We start from the raw sequence: 20,092 nt of genomic DNA, 5'->3' as shown, positions 1-20,092 counted from the left end.
CCCCCGCCTTCCCCATCCCTGCTCACTCCGATTCGGAAAAGCCATGTAAAAGTTATCCTGCTCTTACACCTCACAATGCTCTTCTCTCTTCATAGTGTCCTTCGGCTTCTGTTTCAGAGGAAGAGATTGTCTTCATGACCAGGCTCCTCCTTGCACTGTTATTGTTTCCTTTTTATTGAATGAATTGGGATGACACCGGTGAACAAAACCATACGGGCTGCAGGTGCCCAGCTCCACAAGCATTACCTGTACTGTGTGCTCACCACCCGCTGCCCTGCACTGTGATTAACCACTCCCATGCTCTTAGACTACACTTGTAGCTCCTTGACTTCCGCCTCCTCCTCCCCTCCCTTTCCCTCATCTCCATCTACCATTCTTTCTCCACAAACCCCTTTTCCTCTCCCTGTGGACTGTATATTTGGTCATGGTTTCCCAACCTAAAAAATATGTCTTGATTTCATTAACTCCTCAAATTGCATCATCTCTCTTACATCTTTTAACTCCTAACTTGAAAATGTCATGTATGGTTGCTATGTGTGCTTTCTCAACAGCTTGTTCCTTGACTCCTGCAATCTGACTGATGCCACTTGCACAAGTTCGCGCTGACTGCCTGCGCAAACCCCAGGGACGTCTCAGTTCCCAATCTCCTTGACCTTGCTACGGGACATGAACCATTAAGTAGTTCCTCTTCAGCTAACTTCTTATCCCTGCCTGCCACTCATCCTGCCTCTTTTCTGGCTACTTCTTCTCCATCTGCATCTCTTCTTTCTGAATTCAGTCTGCTGACCAACCCTCCACCATATCCACAACCACAACCATAACCACAACCACAACCACAGCCACCGCCACTGCCACTTCTGACCTTTTTGTGTGGACAAAAGCTGCTCTGCACCCTCAAACCTGGTCCCCCGCCCTCTCTATTCTCTGCTTAGACTTCTTTCTTCTGTCCCCTGCACAATATAAGCATTTCCTATAAGAGTCTGTTCTCTGACTACTTTATTGATCTTCTTAAACTTTTTAATGGACTACCCTCACCTCCTGCAACTTTAAATAGCACTCCTGTTTAGATAAATTTCCACTTCTTCATCTTTTATGTCTTTCCCAAATTTTAGAAGTAATAAGATTAACTAATTAATTAATGAATGAAAACTTCGGCATCATCTCCCTGCAGTGACCCTCTCCTGTTGAATTCTCTGTTATTATTAAAAGTACCCCCGTTGCCCCAATAAGCCAACTTAACTTACATCCTCCCCTTGTACCCACAATCTACAGGTCCTATTGGCTCCTTGACAATGTCTCCATTCTCTCTTCTTTCCAGTCAGTGCTATGTTCATGTTCTAATTGTGTCTTACCCAGCAACTGCTCATTCTTAAGTGTCTTAACTTCAAGTACTTTTCCCTCGTAACCTTCCCTTCATATCAATGATGTGTTTTTAAAACGGTGTTATTGTCAAACCCCGTATTTTATTCAATGAAGCCCACACTCCTAGTTTGGTATATAAAGCACTTCATGATCTGCCTCCAACCTGACATTCCTAACCTTGTCTCCCGTGTCTCCTCGCTATTTCCTCTTCTTTCCAGCTGATAATATTACTTCCCATTCCTGGAGCATCCTGGGAAACTTAGAGGATCCCCTTACACCTGTGTTCGTGTTTTATTCTGGCTGAAAAATTGTCCCCATCAATTTCTCTTATCAAAGTAGCTTCATCCTGCAGCCCCCTTTCACACCCCCTCTCTCCTCTGTGGCCTCCCTGGAACTCACTGGGTAACCTGAGCTGTCTGCTTTTCCTTCCACTGAGCCCCTGCTGAGGCACATACCCTAACTTTCCTATAGTTATGTGTTTGCTTCCTTAAAAGTTTAGAAGCCTTTGTGGGGGAAAACCTGTACTATTAATTTTGTGTTGCCCATGTTTATTCCATATCACTAGCAAAATGTGTATTTAAGAAATTAATTAATCAGAGAACATTGTCAATAATTTCATGACTCGACTTCCTTTAAACTATGCAAATTTATGCTAATGCTATATCTTCTATAACAGGTGGTGCTGGAAGTAAACAGTGAATTCATTGTTGAGGTAAGGTATAATGATTAAAACTACCTTCTCAATTTAGAATGGAAAGAAAAACTGATTCATGTAATGCATAATATATCAAAAAATCAGAATATTTGAAAACAGCGATATTTGAAAGCCATAATTTTAAATGTCCATGCTTTCAGGCAAGGTTTGTGACAGGTCAGCATCATAGTAACTCCTACTGATCAAACTATACTAGTAGTTTATTTATGTTTCCCAACCTAAGGCAAAGCAAAGTAACACGTTAGAATGGGAAGAGGAGTTTTAGACAATTACATCAGCATAATTGTATGGTCCATCAATGAGGAAAAAATACAAAAGCAAAAGTATCTGTAACCACAACTAAATAAAACCATAGAACCCAGGACCATTTAGAATGGGACTGGGAAAGTAAAGCTATCTCCTCTGGGAGGACTTTATTATAGCGGTTACATTTTCATTCTGATAATATCAAATAATGGAAGAAAATATAATAACTGTGTGATCTCTGTTGACAAAATAGACAATAGGTGGTACATTTTAGGAAGTTGCATCAAAATGGAGAAAAATGTAAGTGCTTTGGTTCCTGAAAGTATAAGCTCCATTCGCATGGAGCAGCTCCTCCCCCCAAAGTAGTAATTAAATGAAGCCTTAGCTAAAACAAACATACAATTATCTATGTCTCAACAAGTACATAAAGAGTTACAAAAATATATATGTGTGTGTACATGTTTATACATATACACAAAAATGTTCATGCATGTAGTAACATTGCTAAAGTCTTTAATAGTATAAAACTCTTAAACACCCTCCAACGACAGCAATTAAGACTATAAAAACACATAGCAAGCAGACTATGAAAACACACAGACAGCACTGAGAATCCATATAGGTGTCCGTGGGATTATGGTGGTTACCATGATTTCAGTTAAAACATTCTTCTGATCTGCAACAATCTATCTGGATACATAGCCAGAGCGGCGTCCTTACCAACAGAAAAGCAGCACCCGTCCTCTCTGTGAGTCAAGTACACTCACCAGCACAACCTCCCAGGGCTGCACTCACCTGGAGCAGCCGAAAGCTGTTAACCTCTGGAGACCAGACAGCCTGGTCAGAGCTCCATGGAGGGTGAGGTGGGCAAGGTCCCTACCTACTGAAACATTTGGTCCTGCCCACCATAGCCACTGACACATCTGTCCACACCAAGCGGTCCTTACAATGTGGTCCTACCCAGAACATCCCTGAGCATATGTGGTCCATGCCAACTGGATCTCGATATGTGGTCCTGTCCAAGCTTAGGAAACACCCCTGGGTTCCAACAGCCCCTAACACTTATTTATGCTGTTGGTTTACAGGATTAATACATAAAGTATTATCATGTTTTATTAGTCCATTTACTATGTTGTGGCTGCATTGCCCATAATAACCCTCCTGCCTTGGCAGCCCAGCTGGCACTGGCACGTGGGGGAAGGTAGATGGGTCAGCTTAGACCCCCCCAGGAATGCTTTTGGACCGACCAGGCCAAATATCAAGGACCTTATGGCATAAGCCCAATGTCTCCATGGATGCTTTGGACCAATGTCTGCTAATCAGTGGACAGATTGAAAGAAGAAAGACCACATACGCCATATTATCCAGTAGAACATTACGAGCTCCACACTTAGCCAACAAAATGTGTTTCATAGAATCATATAGTTAGCAGTGAGACGATTCCAGAAAGAAGTTGCTGCTGAGGCTGCCCAAGCTCCACCCACCTAGAGGGGTAAGGTGGTAAAAACACTTTTTGTTCCTCAAATTCAATGCCGTGGCTTCTTCTGGGTGTTCCTCACCGTGCTGAGCAGATGTCCTTGCGAAGGAAAACTGCCCTGACACTGCAATGTGCCTGCTTCCGCTAAAGGTTAAAGAACTGGATGTGGAAAAGGGCACGACCAAGTGGCAAACTGTCAGGAGACAGAAGCGTGAATGGATCAAGTTCGCGGCAGCGTGTCGAGAAGGAGAGGACAACTCCAAGCGGAACCCCATCGCCAGAGTAAGTGATGCATCACAGGTCGCCCTGCGCCCAGACCGCAGGCCCTGGAGGGCGGGCAGCCTCAGCATCCCAGGACCTGCAGGCTTCAGTGCTCCACCGGCACTGCAGGAACTGGTGCGGTGGGGGGGGGGGGGGGGGGGGGGGGTTTGCCTGCCTGGGCTGCGAAGGCCCCCCTTTGCCTCTCACATTCTGGGGGCTACTACGGAGCAGAGGCGCCTGAGTGATCAGGGAGAGACCTGGGTCTCCAGCACCACTGGGCTCTGTCCGTCCATCTGTGGCTCCTCCTCACCCGCCCGCTCTAGAACATGCCTGCATACACATGTCTGCTCCTCCTCCCCCGCCCGCTCTAGAACATGCCTGCATGCACATGTCTGCTCCTCCTCACCCGCCCGCTCTAGGACATGCCTGCATACACATGTCTGCTCCTCCTCCCCCGCCCGCTCTAGAACATGCCTGCATGCACATGTCTGCTCCTCCTCACCCGCCCGCTCTAGGACATGCCTGCATACACATGTCTGCTCCTCCTCCCCCGCCCGCTCTAGAACATGCCTGCATGCACATGTCTGCTCCTCCTCACCCGCCCGCTCTAGGACATGCCTGCATACACATGTCTGCTCCTCCTCCCCCGCCCGCTCTAGAACATGCCTGCATGCACATGTCTGCTCCTCCTCACCCGCCCGCTCTAGGACATGCCTGCATACACATGTCTGCTCCTCCTCCCCCGCCCGCTCTAGAACATGCCTGCATGCACATGTCTGCTCCTCCTCACCCGCCCGCTCTAGGACATGCCTGCATACACATGTCTGCTCCTCCTCCCCCGCCCGCTCTAGAACATGCCTGCATGCACATGTCTGCTCCTCCTCACCCGCCCGCTCTAGGACATGCCTGCATACACATGTCTGCTCCTCCTCCCCCGCCCGCTCTAGAACATGCCTGCATGCACATGTCTGCTCCTCCTCACCCGCCCGCTCTAGGACATGCCTGCATACACATGTCTGCTCCTCCTCCCCCGCCCGCTCTAGAACATGCCTGCATGCACATGTCTGCTCCTCCTCACCCGCCCGCTCTAGGACATGCCTGCATACACATGTCTGCTCCTCCTCCCCCGCCCGCTCTAGAACATGCCTGCATGCACATGTCTGCTCCTCCTCACCCGCCCGCTCTAGGACATGCCTGCATACACATGTCTGCTCCTCCTCCCCCGCCCGCTCTAGAACATGCCTGCATGCACATGTCTGCTCCTCCTCACCCGCCCGCTCTAGGACATGCCTGCATACACATGTCTGCTCCTCCTCCCCCGCCCGCTCTAGAACATGCCTGCATGCACATGTCTGCTCCTCCTCACCCGCCCGCTCTAGGACATGCCTGCATACACATGTCTGCTCCTCCTCCCCCGCCCGCTCTAGAACATGCCTGCATGCACATGTCTGCTCCTCCTCACCCGCCCGCTCTAGGACATGCCTGCATACACATGTCTGCTCCTCCTCCCCCGCCCGCTCTAGAACATGCCTGCATGCACATGTCTGCTCCTCCTCACCCGCCCGCTCTAGGACATGCCTGCATACACATGTCTGCTCCTCCTCCCCCGCCCGCTCTAGAACATGCCTGCATGCACATGTCTGCTCCTCCTCACCCGCCCGCTCTAGGACATGCCTGCATACACATGTCTGCTCCTCCTCCCCCGCCCGCTCTAGAACATGCCTGCATGCACATGTCTGCTCCTCCTCACCCGCCCGCTCTAGGACATGCCTGCATACACATGTCTGCTCCTCCTCCCCCGCCCGCTCTAGAACATGCCTGCATGCACATGTCTGCTCCTCCTCACCCGCCCGCTCTAGGACATGCCTGCATACACATGTCTGCTCCTCCTCCCCCGCCCGCTCTAGAACATGCCTGCATGCACATGTCTGCTCCTCCTCACCCGCCCGCTCTAGGACATGCCTGCATACACATGTCTGCTCCTCCTCCCCCGCCCGCTCTAGAACATGCCTGCATGCACATGTCTGCTCCTCCTCACCCGCCCGCTCTAGGACATGCCTGCATACACATGTCTGCTCCTCCTCCCCCGCCCGCTCTAGAACATGCCTGCATGCACATGTCTGCTCCTCCTCACCCGCCCGCTCTAGGACATGCCTGCATACACATGTCTGCTCCTCCTCCCCCGCCCGCTCTAGAACATGCCTGCATGCACATGTCTGCTCCTCCTCACCCGCCCGCTCTAGGACATGCCTGCATACACATGTCTGCTCCTCCTCCCCCGCCCGCTCTAGAACATGCCTGCATGCACATGTCTGCTCCTCCTCACCCGCCCGCTCTAGGACATGCCTGCATACACATGTCTGCTCCTCCTCCCCCGCCCGCTCTAGAACATGCCTGCATGCACATGTCTGCTCCTCCTCACCCGCCCGCTCTAGGACATGCCTGCATACACATGTCTGCTCCTCCTCCCCCGCCCGCTCTAGAACATGCCTGCATGCACATGTCTGCTCCTCCTCACCCGCCCGCTCTAGGACATGCCTGCATACACATGTCTGCTCCTCCTCCCCCGCCCGCTCTAGAACATGCCTGCATGCACATGTCTGCTCCTCCTCACCCGCCCGCTCTAGGACATGCCTGCATACACATGTCTGCTCCTCCTCCCCCGCCCGCTCTAGAACATGCCTGCATGCACATGTCTGCTCCTCCTCACCCGCCCGCTCTAGGACATGCCTGCATACACATGTCTGCTCCTCCTCCCCCGCCCGCTCTAGAACATGCCTGCATGCACATGTCTGCTCCTCCTCACCCGCCCGCTCTAGGACATGCCTGCATACACATGTCTGCTCCTCCTCCCCCGCCCGCTCTAGAACATGCCTGCATGCACATGTCTGCTCCTCCTCACCCGCCCGCTCTAGGACATGCCTGCATACACATGTCTGCTCCTCCTCCCCCGCCCGCTCTAGAACATGCCTGCATGCACATGTCTGCTCCTCCTCACCCGCCCGCTCTAGGACATGCCTGCATACACATGTCTGCTCCTCCTCCCCCGCCCGCTCTAGAACATGCCTGCATGCACATGTCTGCTCCTCCTCACCCGCCCGCTCTAGAACATGCCTGCATCCACATGTCTGCTTCTCCTCACCTGCCCGCTCTAGGACATGCCTGCATACATCAACATTCTCCTGACCAGCCGACAGTCTCACTAGATCCAGAAGCTCGGAGAGCCTAAACACTATTTCAGAGTGGCTCTCAATAAGGAAGGAGCGTTGAGGAAGAATGTGTCATAAGTTGATCCATGAAGGGCAGGATCCGCATGAACAGCTTTGCTAGCTCTTTCTAGGCCTCTTGGCCTCAGGCCACCATTGCAATCAAGGGTAGTGGTTTATCAGAACTCCTTCCGTAAAGCTTTACATCAACTACAGGAAGCAGCAGCAGTGACATTACAGATATAATCTCAGCTCAAGAAAAGAGATCTATTCTCTCTCAGATGTTTTCAAAGTTTTGGAAAGCTTTTGAATTGATATAGTTCCCATCCAACTCACATTTACAGCTTTATATTACCCACTGGTATTGCATATTCTCTCCTTTATATTTGCATTTGAGGAATTTCCTGGATTTTCGTTTACATAAATAAGATCTTTGGACTAGAGTGGAGCTCATCCAAGTTGCATTTCTAGCCGCCTTTACTTAATTGTGGATATGTGGGTAACAAGTCTTAGTATTTTATTGAGTGTTCTCATCTTTAGTATATAGGTTAGATTTCCAATTTTAAACTACCTTTGTTTAAATTTATGAGCCACAGATGTAAACCTATGAAAACATAATCTAGATAGTAGAATATGTGTCATAAACTCTGTTTGGCAGGTGAGTGATATGGTAGGTTTTGACTTACAAAATTATTGCCAATATCTCTAAACACTGTATTTCTCTTCTGATTTTCTTAATTCAAATGATCTACCATTTTGATTGAATCTCAAATCCAAGTCTAAGCAGAGTACATATTAATACAACACAGTCTTCTTACAAAATAGTAAAGTTTCTGAGTTCTTCTGTTAAACACTTCCTCTACGTGCAAAACAAATCAGAGACATGAACAAGGTAACATTAATAATAACAAATCTAGCATCAGGCGTGGGTGTGCCCTATGTCAGTCATTGGGGTGGGGTGTATACATGTTACCTTATACAATCCCCACAACAAGCCTGGGATATAAGTTGTATTATCCCATTACAAACCAGTACTTGACAAAATTAAGTGCATTTTCCAAGGTCACACAGGCCTATGTCACGGTGCCGGGTTTCAATATAAGACCTATCTGGCTGCAGAGCCTTTCCCTCCTCGTTCCACCACCCTGTGAAGTTCATATCCGCCCTAAATCCTCGCCGCTTTCTCATAGATCCGATCAGACTGCGAAGTGAGCCAGAAGATTACGTACCGCATCTCTGGGGTAGGCATTGATCGGCCACCATACGGAGTGTTCGCCATTAATCCTCAGACGGGGGAAATTAACATCACCTCCGTGGTGGACAGAGAGATAACTCCACTTTTCCTGGTAAGTCACAGCAGTGTGTTTTGATTTACACGTATTATTTTTCATGTCTTTAAAAAAAAAAATTCATCCCAAGAATGCCTACTTCTGATAAAACACGGTAGAATGAAACTGAATAAAGGGCTTGAGAAGGTAGGAAGAGTATGAAAATAAATTATGGTTCAGAATTCTCTGGTGCATTATATAAGCACATGATCAAATGTCTTGACAATATTTAAATTACTAGACTGTAAAAGTAGTCTCAATTGACTGAGAAAATTGTTTCTCTGCACGTTTCCTTATATATTTTCAAGCACGTAACTGAATTTCCTTTGGTGGAGAAAGACAGGTTTTTTCCAACTTTCCACAGATCTATTGCCGGGCTCTGAATGCACGGGGTGAAGACTTAGAAAGGCCTCTTGAGCTTAGAGTCAAAGTTATGGACATAAATGACAACCCTCCAGTCTTCACACAAAATGTGTACACAGGCAGCATTGAAGAAAACAGCGATGCGAGTGAGTAGACCAATCTCCTTCTCCGCATTGTGCCACTTCTATTCCTCTTGGACAAAGCTTTAGGACAGGGGTCCTCAAACTACGGCCCGCGGGCCACATGCAAATGCAAATATTGTATTTGTTCCCGTTTTGTTTTTTTACTTCAAAATAAGATATGTGCAGTGTGCATAGGAATTTGCTTATAGTTTTTTTTTAAACTACAGTCCGGCCCTCCAATGGTCTGAGGGACAGTGAACTGGCCCCCTGTTTAAAAAGTTTGAGGACCCCTGCTTTAGGAGATTGAAATATAAGTAATTTAAAGCATTTAAGGAGTGCAAGTACTTTATAAAGTGTTTTAAGAAGCAAATCACTGTGATTTTTGTCATTAATGGTGTAGCTAAAGTTATAGTAAGACAGGGTTGGGCAAAAGTAGGTTCATAGGTGTGAGTACGCGAAACACAGTTCATTCTTATATTATTAGTTATTAGTTACTAGAGGCCCAGTGCACGGATTCGTGCACCAGTGGGGTCCCTCGGCGTAACCTGTGGGGATCTGTGGAGGAGCTGCTCCCGCCCATCCCAGCCCCACTCATCCCAGTCAGCTGAGCAGCACTCCCACTGTGGGAGCGCACTGACCACCAGGGGGAAGCTCCTGCATTGAGCGTCTGCTCCCTGGTGGTCAGTGAGCATCACAGCGACTGGTCGACCAGTCAAGCGGTCAACGGGCCAAGTGGTCAACAGGTCACTTACATTTTTATATATAGAGATTATATGACTGTCCATACAAACAACTGTAAACCCACTTTTGCCTCACCCTGTCCATGCTCATGGATAACTAGAAGAGAGAGCCTGCATGAGAAGGCCAACCATTCTTTCTTCCTTTGCCTGCTGATTTACCAAATTGATTTTAACAGAGTCCTCAACACTCTCCATCTCCATCTTCATTTCTAGACACACTGGTAGTGAAGTTAAGTGCCACCGATGCAGATGAAGACAATCACCTGAACTCTAAAATCGCCTACAAGATCATCTCTCAGGAGCCAGCAGGTGCACCAATGTTCATCCTGAACAGGTACACCGGCGAGGTCCGCACCATGTCCAGCTTCCTCGACAGAGAGGTAAAGCCTTCCGGGAACGAATGCGAAGAAATAAAGGATACCGTTTTGAAAATACGGAGATGAAATAATGCATGTATGCCCTTCGTCCAGTGTAAAGGGGGGAAGGAAAAAGAATCCAAACATTATTTTAAATGAAAATTATATAGATTAAAAATTATATTAATATATTATATAAAATTATAAAAGAACAGGGGAATAATGACATGAGAATGTGTTGAGTTTTATTCAAATGAAGACCTAAGTCTTATAATTCTTTTTCATCTTAATCAAGGAGCACAGCATGTACAACCTCCTCGTGCGGGGCTCGGACCGAGACGGAGCTGCAGATGGACTCTCCTCTGAGTGTGCCTGTAGGATCCAGGTCTTAGATGTCAACGATAATTTCCCCACCTTGGAGAGAACTTCCGTAAGCTGTTTCTCTTATCATCCCTTTTACATAAACGTCAATCATCAATTTACTTTCCCACTAGTTGTGGTTCTTTTACATGTATGGATGTACTCAGCTTTACTATATAAACCTCGACATTTTTTATGTATAATAATGAATCTTAATTTGGGGTATTTGCCTTTGAGTCACTCACTATTCCATAATGATCTCCTCTGTGAAAACAATAGACCAATATCCTCCATATATTCCATTTGAAGAAGTGTAGAAATTTATTAATATCATTCTGGGAATCCTATAACAATGTTGATGGATTGTATATGCCTGATGATTTACTGAATCAATTCTAACAGAGTCCCAAACATTCTCAACTTCCACTTTCAGCCTTAGGCAGAAAGAAGCATAAAATCAAAATCAGCAGAGCCAAATCTGCTTGCCACTTGTTTTGGTAAAAAATATTTTTTCTATTGGACCACAGTGGTATTTATTCCTTCACATGTTGTCTGTGGCTGTTCTAATGCTACAGCAGCAAAAATGAGTAGTTACAGCACTAATCTCAGGCCTACAGAGCCTAATATATTTATTATCTGGCCTTTTATAGAAAAGAAGGAAGGTATGGAAAATCAAAAATAAACAAGGAAAATGGAACAATGCAGTCTGGCCCTAGTTTTACATATAGCACAGGAAAATCACTTTACTCTTAGATTTCTTGTTGAATATATGTCATTTAACAATGATGCAGAAATCTCTGACACAGTTTGTTGTTAGTACTGTAAATGATAATTCAGGATTTGAAGCTAACTTCCCTCTTTTGAAAATTCACTGATTACAAAATTGGTCTGTGTCACTCAGTACTCAGCAAGCATTGAGGAGAACTGTTTGAATTCGGAACTGATGCGGTTAAAAGCCATTGATCTTGATGAGGAAGGCACGGATAATTGGCTGGCAAAATATTTAATTCTCTCCGGGAATGATGGGAATTGGTTTGAGATTCAAACAGACCCACGAACCAATGAAGGCATTTTGAGAGTCGTCAAGGTACAGTATGAGATCTGCAACTTTTTCTTTTAAAGATGTTTTAAAATACTCTGAGACAGGGTCCGCCTACAAAAAGCAACCCACCCACAGCCTTGAATACTGTTTCTGTGAACAAGCGCCCTAAGTAAGCTTCCTTACTTACTGAGACTGCCAGCCGAGCAACACATTATTTATTACCAAGAAAAATAAGAAGGCTATTTTGTTCTCACAGTGTCCAATATCTAGTTGAGAAGTCAAGACAAGGACCCCCACGTTAGAAAATAATACGAGAGTTAAAAACATAATAAATAGCCCAGCTGGTATGGCTCAGCTGTTGAGTGTCAACCTATGAACTAGGAGGTCAAGGTTCAATTCCCAGTTAGGGCACATGCCCAGATTGTGGGTTCAATCCCTAATAGGGGGTGTGTAGGAGGCAGCCCATCAATGATTCTCTTCCCATCGATGTTTCTCTCTCTCCCTCTCACTTCCTCTCTGAAATCAATAAAAATCCTATATAATAAAAGCCTAATATGCAAATTGTCCCCTCAACCAGGAGTTCGACCGGGAGTTCAACCAGGGGGTGGGGCCAGCCAGCCAATTGCCCGGGACCCCCTCCCTGGCCAGCCCCACCCCAGCTGGCGGTGGCAGCAGGCAGCCTGGGGAAGGGAGGCCCTGGCCGGCAGCCAGCAGCCACTAGGGAACCCTGCCCATGCACAAATTTCGTGCACTGGGCCTCTAGTATATTATAAAAAAAACATAATAAATAGTAGTACAGATGTCATATAAAACATAATCAATTGCTAAATGGGTGAAAGCTGAGAGAATTACTGAGATCAGAGGGGGGGATGCTTTTGAGCTAGATCTGTCTGAAAATATTCTATACAGGGAATAAGTTAAGCAGGACCTTCTAACTGAGACTGCTCAGGTGGGAAATGAAGTGAGCACACATACAGGTAAGAACATGTAATGCACATGCAGGGCATGTGAGCACCTCTGTGCAGCCGTGCAGAGTATCCGCCTAGAGAAGCAATGAGATTCAGGAATGGAGATGCTGAGTGGGAGCCGGTCCGCTGAGAAACTTGAATACGAACCTACAGGGCTTGGTTTTTTCCTATAGATTAGCTTTTCTCAAACTACTTTCCATTTTTACTTAATGGGCTGCAATATAATCTGAAGGTACAAATTAGAAACAAAACTACAAACTAATAAGATTCAAATTAACACCAATGTAACAAAGGAGATTAATTTCTCAAACACAATTACTACTAACAACATAGACAGAACTTCCAGCTATGAGCATACATACAGACAGACGCACACACACACTTAGTTTGACCCCTGGTGATCATTCAATGTTGTCACTGCTTTTCTCTATTCCTGTGAGACTTTTATCAGCCATTTAGACTCCTTGAAATACAAAAATATCGTTTACATATTGAGTCTTTCTCTGTTGTTTTTTTTTAAATTATCTGGAGCAATTAAAACATTACTACTTTACCATGAAACACAACCATTAGCATGGAAATCATGTGGTGCACAAATTTATAAAGTGGTCATCAAAATTATGGAAAAAACCTTTACGTTTTACGCTTGTCATTCTAGTGAACACAAAAAAGAGTAATTCAAGCAATGACCATCTATGACTTATATAATTGTCTTCTGTGAGAGTCAAAGTGTATTAAAGACATACTTAGTTTATTGCAAAATAAAACTATTGGATTCAATTTCATGAAAATTGATTAAGGTAGTGTTAGATGCTGTGTAGACAAAATATCTATTAATATCTATTTTTTCTTCTGCATAACTTCCCAAGTCTCTTAAAGAGAGCAGAAAAATATGCTTGAAAACATCAAAATAATATGACAAGGCTAGTTAAGATGGAGTGGAACCCCTTACTTAATGTGTGTGTTAGCACATAGCCGGAAGAACTGTGTGTTTAGATAATGTATGTGTAATTCCCCTGGGATTTGGCGTTTGGAATGGTGTCACTAATGACCTTTACTCAAGCCACCCTCAGTCAAGGCTTTTGACTGAGCTTTCTATAACCTTTTTCTTAGTGTGAGGGCATTATAAATGATTTAGTTCAACTCCAATTTATTAAGAATTGCTATGTGCTACAGATATGAAAGTAAATGGGACATGATCTCCATTCTCAAGGAACTTGTAGTTTTAAAAGACAAAACGAAAATTTAAAATTTCTGTCAATAACAACTTTCTTTTTGCTATTTACTGATAAATATGTATTGAAATACTAACACACAATACAAATATATGTATGTGTGTACATATACATTCACTTCGACTTTGAGAGGAATTGCTACTCAATTAGAATTTTAACCAAAAAAAATATTAATATTGGATCCTTTAATCTGTTGATTATACTTTCAGAAATGCTCAGGTGTGAATTCTACATAGGAAACTGGGGCCTATGTATTCAGTTAACAGTTATGGACATTCTTTACTTCATTCTAATTTTATTTTTTATTTGTCATAAATACCTCATTTGGAAAAAAATATCATTTTTCATTCCAGGGTTTTTATATATGAAGTTCAGAACTCCAGATTTGAGTCCAATTTAAATGACCTATACACCTCATTATCTAAAAGATAAAGGGGATCACATGTCTGAGATACACCTCATGCCATAATAAATAAAATTTATCAATTCACAATCAGAATTGCATAACTCCTGGACTTTATGCTGGTGTAGTTGTGTCCTTACCATGGTTTCTTATTCTGTCAAAATAAATATTTTGCTGTTTCAGAGTTTTTAATTTCTATCATTTCAGATGCTGGATTATGAACAAATGCCTAATATTCATCTTAGCATTGGAGTCAAAAACCAAGCTGAATTTCACCACTCAGTTGCCTCTCGATTCCGAATGCATTCAACCCCTGTGAGAATTCAGGTCATTAACGTACGAGAAGGACCCACATTTGATCCAAACTCCATGACTTTCAGTGTGCAAGAAGGAGTAAGAGGAGATTCCTTAATGAATTATGTTCTTGGCACATACACGGCTGTAGATTTGGATACAGGGAATCCTGCCACGAATGTCAGGTACTGCAAACCCTTTGCTTGTGTTAGAGTGGCAAAGCGTGGTTCTATTCAGTGCTGATTCGTGGAGCATGTGCCAGTGTGTGGGGCTTGAATTATTTTTGGAGTTTTGCTTTGCCTGTTCACCTGCTATAGAACACTATTGTGGCACTGACATGTTCTTAGAATGTTAATCGTGTTTTACAGGCTGTAAGGGCTCCAACTGGGTGTAAGAGTAATTGTGTCCAGGGAGCAATTGTAAGATCAAAGAATCACCTTCAGTTACTCTGTGAATCTCTTTGATCTTTTATGGCCAGTGGTACCACCCTGGACCTGGGCTGACTAAGCCATATCATAAACAGTAAGACATCATAAAAGATGAGTCACCGCTTGTGTTTTTTTTTAACCTGTGTTATCTATAACTTTGGGGCTAATTTCAACCTTCTACTTAACCTTATAAAGAAGGATAGTATTGAAGCTAAAATAATGTAGAGAGTCAGAATTAGAAAACAGAAAAGTAGGAATTAGGGGCACGAGGTATATATATTATACATGAGTTAGACCAGGGGTGGGCAAACTTTTTGACTCGAGGGCCACAGTGGGTTCTTAAACTGGACCGGAGGGCCGGAACAAAAGCATGGATGGAGTGTTTGTGTGAACTAATATAAATTCAAAGTAAACATCATTACATAAAAGGGTACGGTCTTTTTTTTTTTTTAGTTTTATTTATTTCAAACGGGCCGGATCCGGCCCGCGGGCCGTAGTTTGCCCACGGCTGAGTTAGACCTATATAAGATAGTCTGGGAAATAATTATAGTGAAATATATAAATATTCTTTATATCCTTTTCTTGTCTCCCTTCTTACGCCCAATATTTTTTGAGTGAACAGTCTGTTGACTTAGAAATTGGTTTGATTGGAACAATTTTGATTATTTAATCAGCTAACAAATTAAAAGACATCAACACTTATGGAGTCTGTCAGTATGGGATAGAGGAAAAGGGGATGTCAGATAAGGGCCATGGGAACTTAAAATTGTGCCTGGTGGAGACAAAAGATCTTCGCCCAAGCACTTTGAATCAATTATAAGTCGCAAAACCCATACACACTAATGGAATAAATGATACCACAACCTCTGAAAGGCCAACAATGAAGTGCTCTGAAACCAATATACCTTAAAACTGAGGAGCAACTGATACATCCACGTGAAATGAATAAAGGATATTTCCTTGATATTGCTATGATTTAATAAACAAACCTGAAATAGACTTATACATTTTATGAGCAATTATATAAAGAAGTAGAGGAGTAAAAATTATGAAATTTTAAAACTCTGTGCACTAATATGTTCAATGTTAGAATTTTATTGACATAGATACATTTTATAATCCAAATCAATTATTACTGTAAAGCAGCAAACACCATATATAAGTTTAATGCATTGGGTGTGACTAAACTTATTAACTTTCATATAAGCAAATGATGAACTTATTTCCTTAAAAACAGGTATATCATAGGACATGATGCTGGCAGCTGGTTAAAAGTTGACTCGAGGACTGGCGAGATACAATTTTCTAGGGAATTTGATAAGAAGTCAAAATATATTATCAATGGGATATACACAGCAGAGATTCTGGCTGTAGATGGTAAGAAATTTATATTCAATGTTTTCATCAAATTATTAGTTTGCATTAAGTACGAATATTTTTCTAATGTTGGTAGTAGATTGACTCAACTAAAATATCATTCAGGGGTGTCTACAAGATTTACAGAGTTCTAAGTGCCTTAGACCAAGAACTGAATTCAGTACACTTACAACCACAATTTACATTTGTCATAATTTATTTCACCTACTTCTAAAAAAGAGTTGTATCAGACAGTGTAAAGCAAAAAAGTTAAAACATACAAAGAAAATTCATTTTCTGTTTATGGCCTTATCGCTTGAGATGGTTCACCGGATCTGCAGAGTGTGTTGGGAATGTTACAAGTGCGGCAAGATGTGCCGGAAGCTCACTGGGGACGGGCTGCAGGAAAGGCGGTGCCCGACTGCAGAGCCTCTGCAGTCACTGCCGCTGAGCCACCTGGAGGCCTGCGTGAGTGCCGCCTGTTAGACATGTGGCCCACGTAAGATGTTAGGAAGCAAGAAGCACAAGGCTATTGCAAATATAAGATCCAAACTAGAGGTCCTCAGCACAGATGCACTGAATTACTTGTCCCTGAGCTGCTTTTCACATGGGAGAATCTATTAGGCCTTCCTCTAGGTGCGTAGCAACAGACATTTGTTTATCAATAGTTAATGATTCTCAGGAGCACTGCCTAGGAAACCAACCACTGCATAACAAAACGACACACACAAAAAAGGTCAGTAACCGGCAAGGGAGGAAACCAGAAATCCCAGAGACATTCCTATCAGAAGACAGATACTGCAGGTTTGCACTAAGTTTATACCTGAGCTTTACAGTAGTAAACACAGAGAGAGATAAATGGGCAGCGTAAGATTATAAAAGAAACCATGGTAACGCCCAAGCAATTACAACGCATACATTCTGGTTTTCATCCTGTGAGTGTCGTATTTCACATCTGGGACAGTTACAGAAACAACATCGCCTCATTTATTATCAGAATTCTAGAAGGCCTCTTCTGACATGGACTCAGCATGCTGATCAGAGCCTAAGGTCGTCCATTGGTCATATGTGAAAGTCTTCAAAAACTAGGATAAAAATTAGTCATTTCAAGTGAATAGAAAAAGAGAAAAACACTATCAAAAATGTATCGACAAAAGACTACACACAAGGCCATCGATGATTCATAAGCAGAGTGTATGCTCTGGCACAGAGGCCTCCTAGGGGTTCAGATAAGGCTGTTTGTTCAAAGATGAGGGGCCATAGCTCTTTATGTAGCAAAGGACACCAGAGCAAACACTGTCAGCAATAACTTGAGCTGTGGGTTGCCACATCCTTCGGCCCTGAGAAAGCCCTGGAGGCCAGAGAAGGACACAGACAACCAGCTGTGGGATGACCCGATGGCTCTCTAATGAGAGCCTAAGCCTGGAAAGTCCAAGCTGAAGCAGGAATTAAGAACCTACTGCACAAAACCATGTAGGGTACGGATAGCCTTCTAGTCTATTATCCTTTGGTTAACCAGATGGCTCTCCACTTAGGCACACAAAAATCATCTTTAAGAGAAGTTAACTTCTCCAAAAATGAGCTAGTAAAATACCCAAGAGATGATAATGTTCTAGTTTACAAATGATAAAACTAAGACCTTTCACAAGTTAAAAACAAAATAATTCTTTATTCATTATAAAAGAACATAAAAGTAGAAAAGTGAACTAAAACCCAGCCTACTATTTCCTGGCACCTTGCCCTTTTTGATAAACTATACTAACCTAAAATTTATTCCAAAGAGGTTGGGGGGGGGGGGAATGAAATATTTTTATATTTGTTTTCTGAAGTACCTTCTCCGAGAGAAATAGCATCTAATGGGTAGAATTAAACAAAATGGAAAGAAAAAATATAGACAAGTAGTTATTTCATTTCAATTGTGGTTATTTCAACAACCCAGGAGTCAATAAGCATCCTGAAATGGAGGCTCGGAGCCGTCTTGGTTACGGGGATGGGGTGGGAATCGACAGCAGCAGGAAGGACATTTCCTTTTGCATCTTAGGATGCAGAGGAGTTGGCAGAGTAAGATGGAGGTGAAAGCATTTTAGGAAGAGTGGCTAGGATGCCAAGGAGTCTTGAGTTAGAAGGAAACTAGTCCAAAAAACTGGGAAGAAGGCAGAGTGTCTGGAGGGTTGTGAGCAGAGGCCAGGTGGCTTCAGGGCCGTGACGTAGGCAGGAACCCATCACGCTCCACCTCAGGAGTCCCTCACACTGCTCCTATGTGCTGTGGCATTGCCAGGGGATGTGAGAAAGAAATTTCTCCCTGACACCATTCATCCCAACACCCATGATGCTTTGCCCTTCCAGATGGCTCTGGGAAAACGGCTACGGGAACCATCTGCATTGAAGTTCCTGATGTCAATGACTACTGTCCAGTCATTGTTGCTGAAAGTAATGCCATCTGCACCGCCTCTCCATCCATCCTTATATCCGCGAGAGACATTAACCATCATTCTTACGGGTCTCCCTTTACCTTCTGTGTTGTTGATCAGCCACCAGGGACAGCTAACTTATGGGATATCAAGCCAGTAAATGGTAAGTGGAATGCAAACTTGCTCACTTTAAAGACCAAAAGCAAAAACAATTACCAGTAATTAGTCAAGCCATGTCATATTTTCTATCTCTGTTTCCATAATTCTCACCATATTCATATTAAATGAAAATAATTAATATGCACATTTACGCTATTTGGGAAAATGTTGAACTGAAATAAAAGTAAAAATGTCTTATTAATGCTGCATTTACAAATAGTAGTATGTAAAGATCAGTTTAGCCATTATTTTATATAGATGGGGTGCTACACAAATATTTTATCAGTTTGAAATAAACAGAACTCTTGACAAACTCGCCAGATGTCACAATTCCCGAGCCTAAATTATTTCAGGCAAATCACTTAAATGTCTCTGAAACTCAGGTATGCCATAGATTTACATCTACACATTTTCTACTCACTTAGAAGCATATTAGGTCAATGAAATCCTATATAATAAAAGCCTAATATGCTAAGTGTCCGGTCGTTCGGTCGTCCATTCAACCAATCAAAGCATAATATGCTAATGATATGCTAAGGCCGCTTAATCACCCACTATGACGTGCACTGACCACCAGGGGGCAGACACTCCAACCGGTAGGTTAACTTGCTGCTGGGATCTGGCCGTTCGGGACTGAGCAAGATGGGCCAGACATGCCCTGGAGCCCTCCTGCATCTCTCCCTGGCCCCGATCATGCACTGGTGGGTTCTCTCTGCCTGGCCTGCACCCTCTTGCAATCTGGGACCCCTCAGGGGAAGTTGGAGAACTGGTTTCGGCTGAATCCCGCAGGCCAGGCCAAGGGACCCCACTGGTGCACAAATTCATGCACTGGGCCTCTAGTTGTTTCTATAAAGAGCTATGAGCTCAGACTTATTTGTTAGAATAAAAATTTAAATCCAATTGTGCAATATTAGATGAATGGTTAGGCAAAGTGTGGTACATATTAAGATGTAGTACTAAGCAGCATTGAAATTAGAATTATATGAAGCATTTAGATACAAAGGAATGCATCAACCGAAGTATGTAAAGTATAAATATCCCAGAATGTATGTTAGTATTTTTGCTATATAAAAATGAAAGCAATGATTAAAATGAAGAGTAAATTTCAGGCAACATAATATTTAATATACTTTAGGTTCTTTTCCCTGAAATGTTAAATGTCAATTAGAAAGTGAAATGCTCAGAGAGGGCCTCATTTGGGCTAAGCTGGCTCCCTAATCTCACAGTACTTGGTAAAATAGGAAAGACTTTGGAGGCAGG

General features: G+C 43.7%; 2 protein-coding genes across 2 annotated transcripts in view; one reads left to right on the top strand and one right to left on the bottom strand.

Moving 5' to 3' along the window:
- Window positions 1-20,092, bottom strand: part of DSC1 (desmocollin 1) — a 294,686-nt gene that overhangs the window by 185,760 nt on the left and 88,834 nt on the right. The gene's annotated exons all lie outside the window — the stretch shown is intronic.
- Window positions 2,012-20,092, top strand: part of DSG4 (desmoglein 4) — a 28,291-nt gene continuing 10,210 nt past the window's right edge. The window contains 10 exon segments of the mRNA XM_005857060.2: window positions 2,012-2,074; window positions 3,951-4,082; window positions 8,458-8,613; window positions 8,960-9,104; window positions 10,034-10,200; window positions 10,472-10,606; window positions 11,438-11,623; window positions 14,392-14,663; window positions 16,144-16,283; window positions 18,609-18,836. Coding sequence (XP_005857122.1) covers window positions 2,012-2,074; window positions 3,951-4,082; window positions 8,458-8,613; window positions 8,960-9,104; window positions 10,034-10,200; window positions 10,472-10,606; window positions 11,438-11,623; window positions 14,392-14,663; window positions 16,144-16,283; window positions 18,609-18,836 — 1,624 coding nt within the window.

This window comes from Myotis brandtii, unplaced genomic scaffold, assembly GCF_000412655.1.
Source record: "Myotis brandtii unplaced genomic scaffold, ASM41265v1 scaffold107, whole genome shotgun sequence".
Taxonomy (NCBI): domain Eukaryota; kingdom Metazoa; phylum Chordata; class Mammalia; order Chiroptera; family Vespertilionidae; genus Myotis; species Myotis brandtii.
The sequence above is the reverse complement of the archived record's forward strand: the minus strand, read 5'-3'. Positions and strand labels throughout refer to the sequence as shown.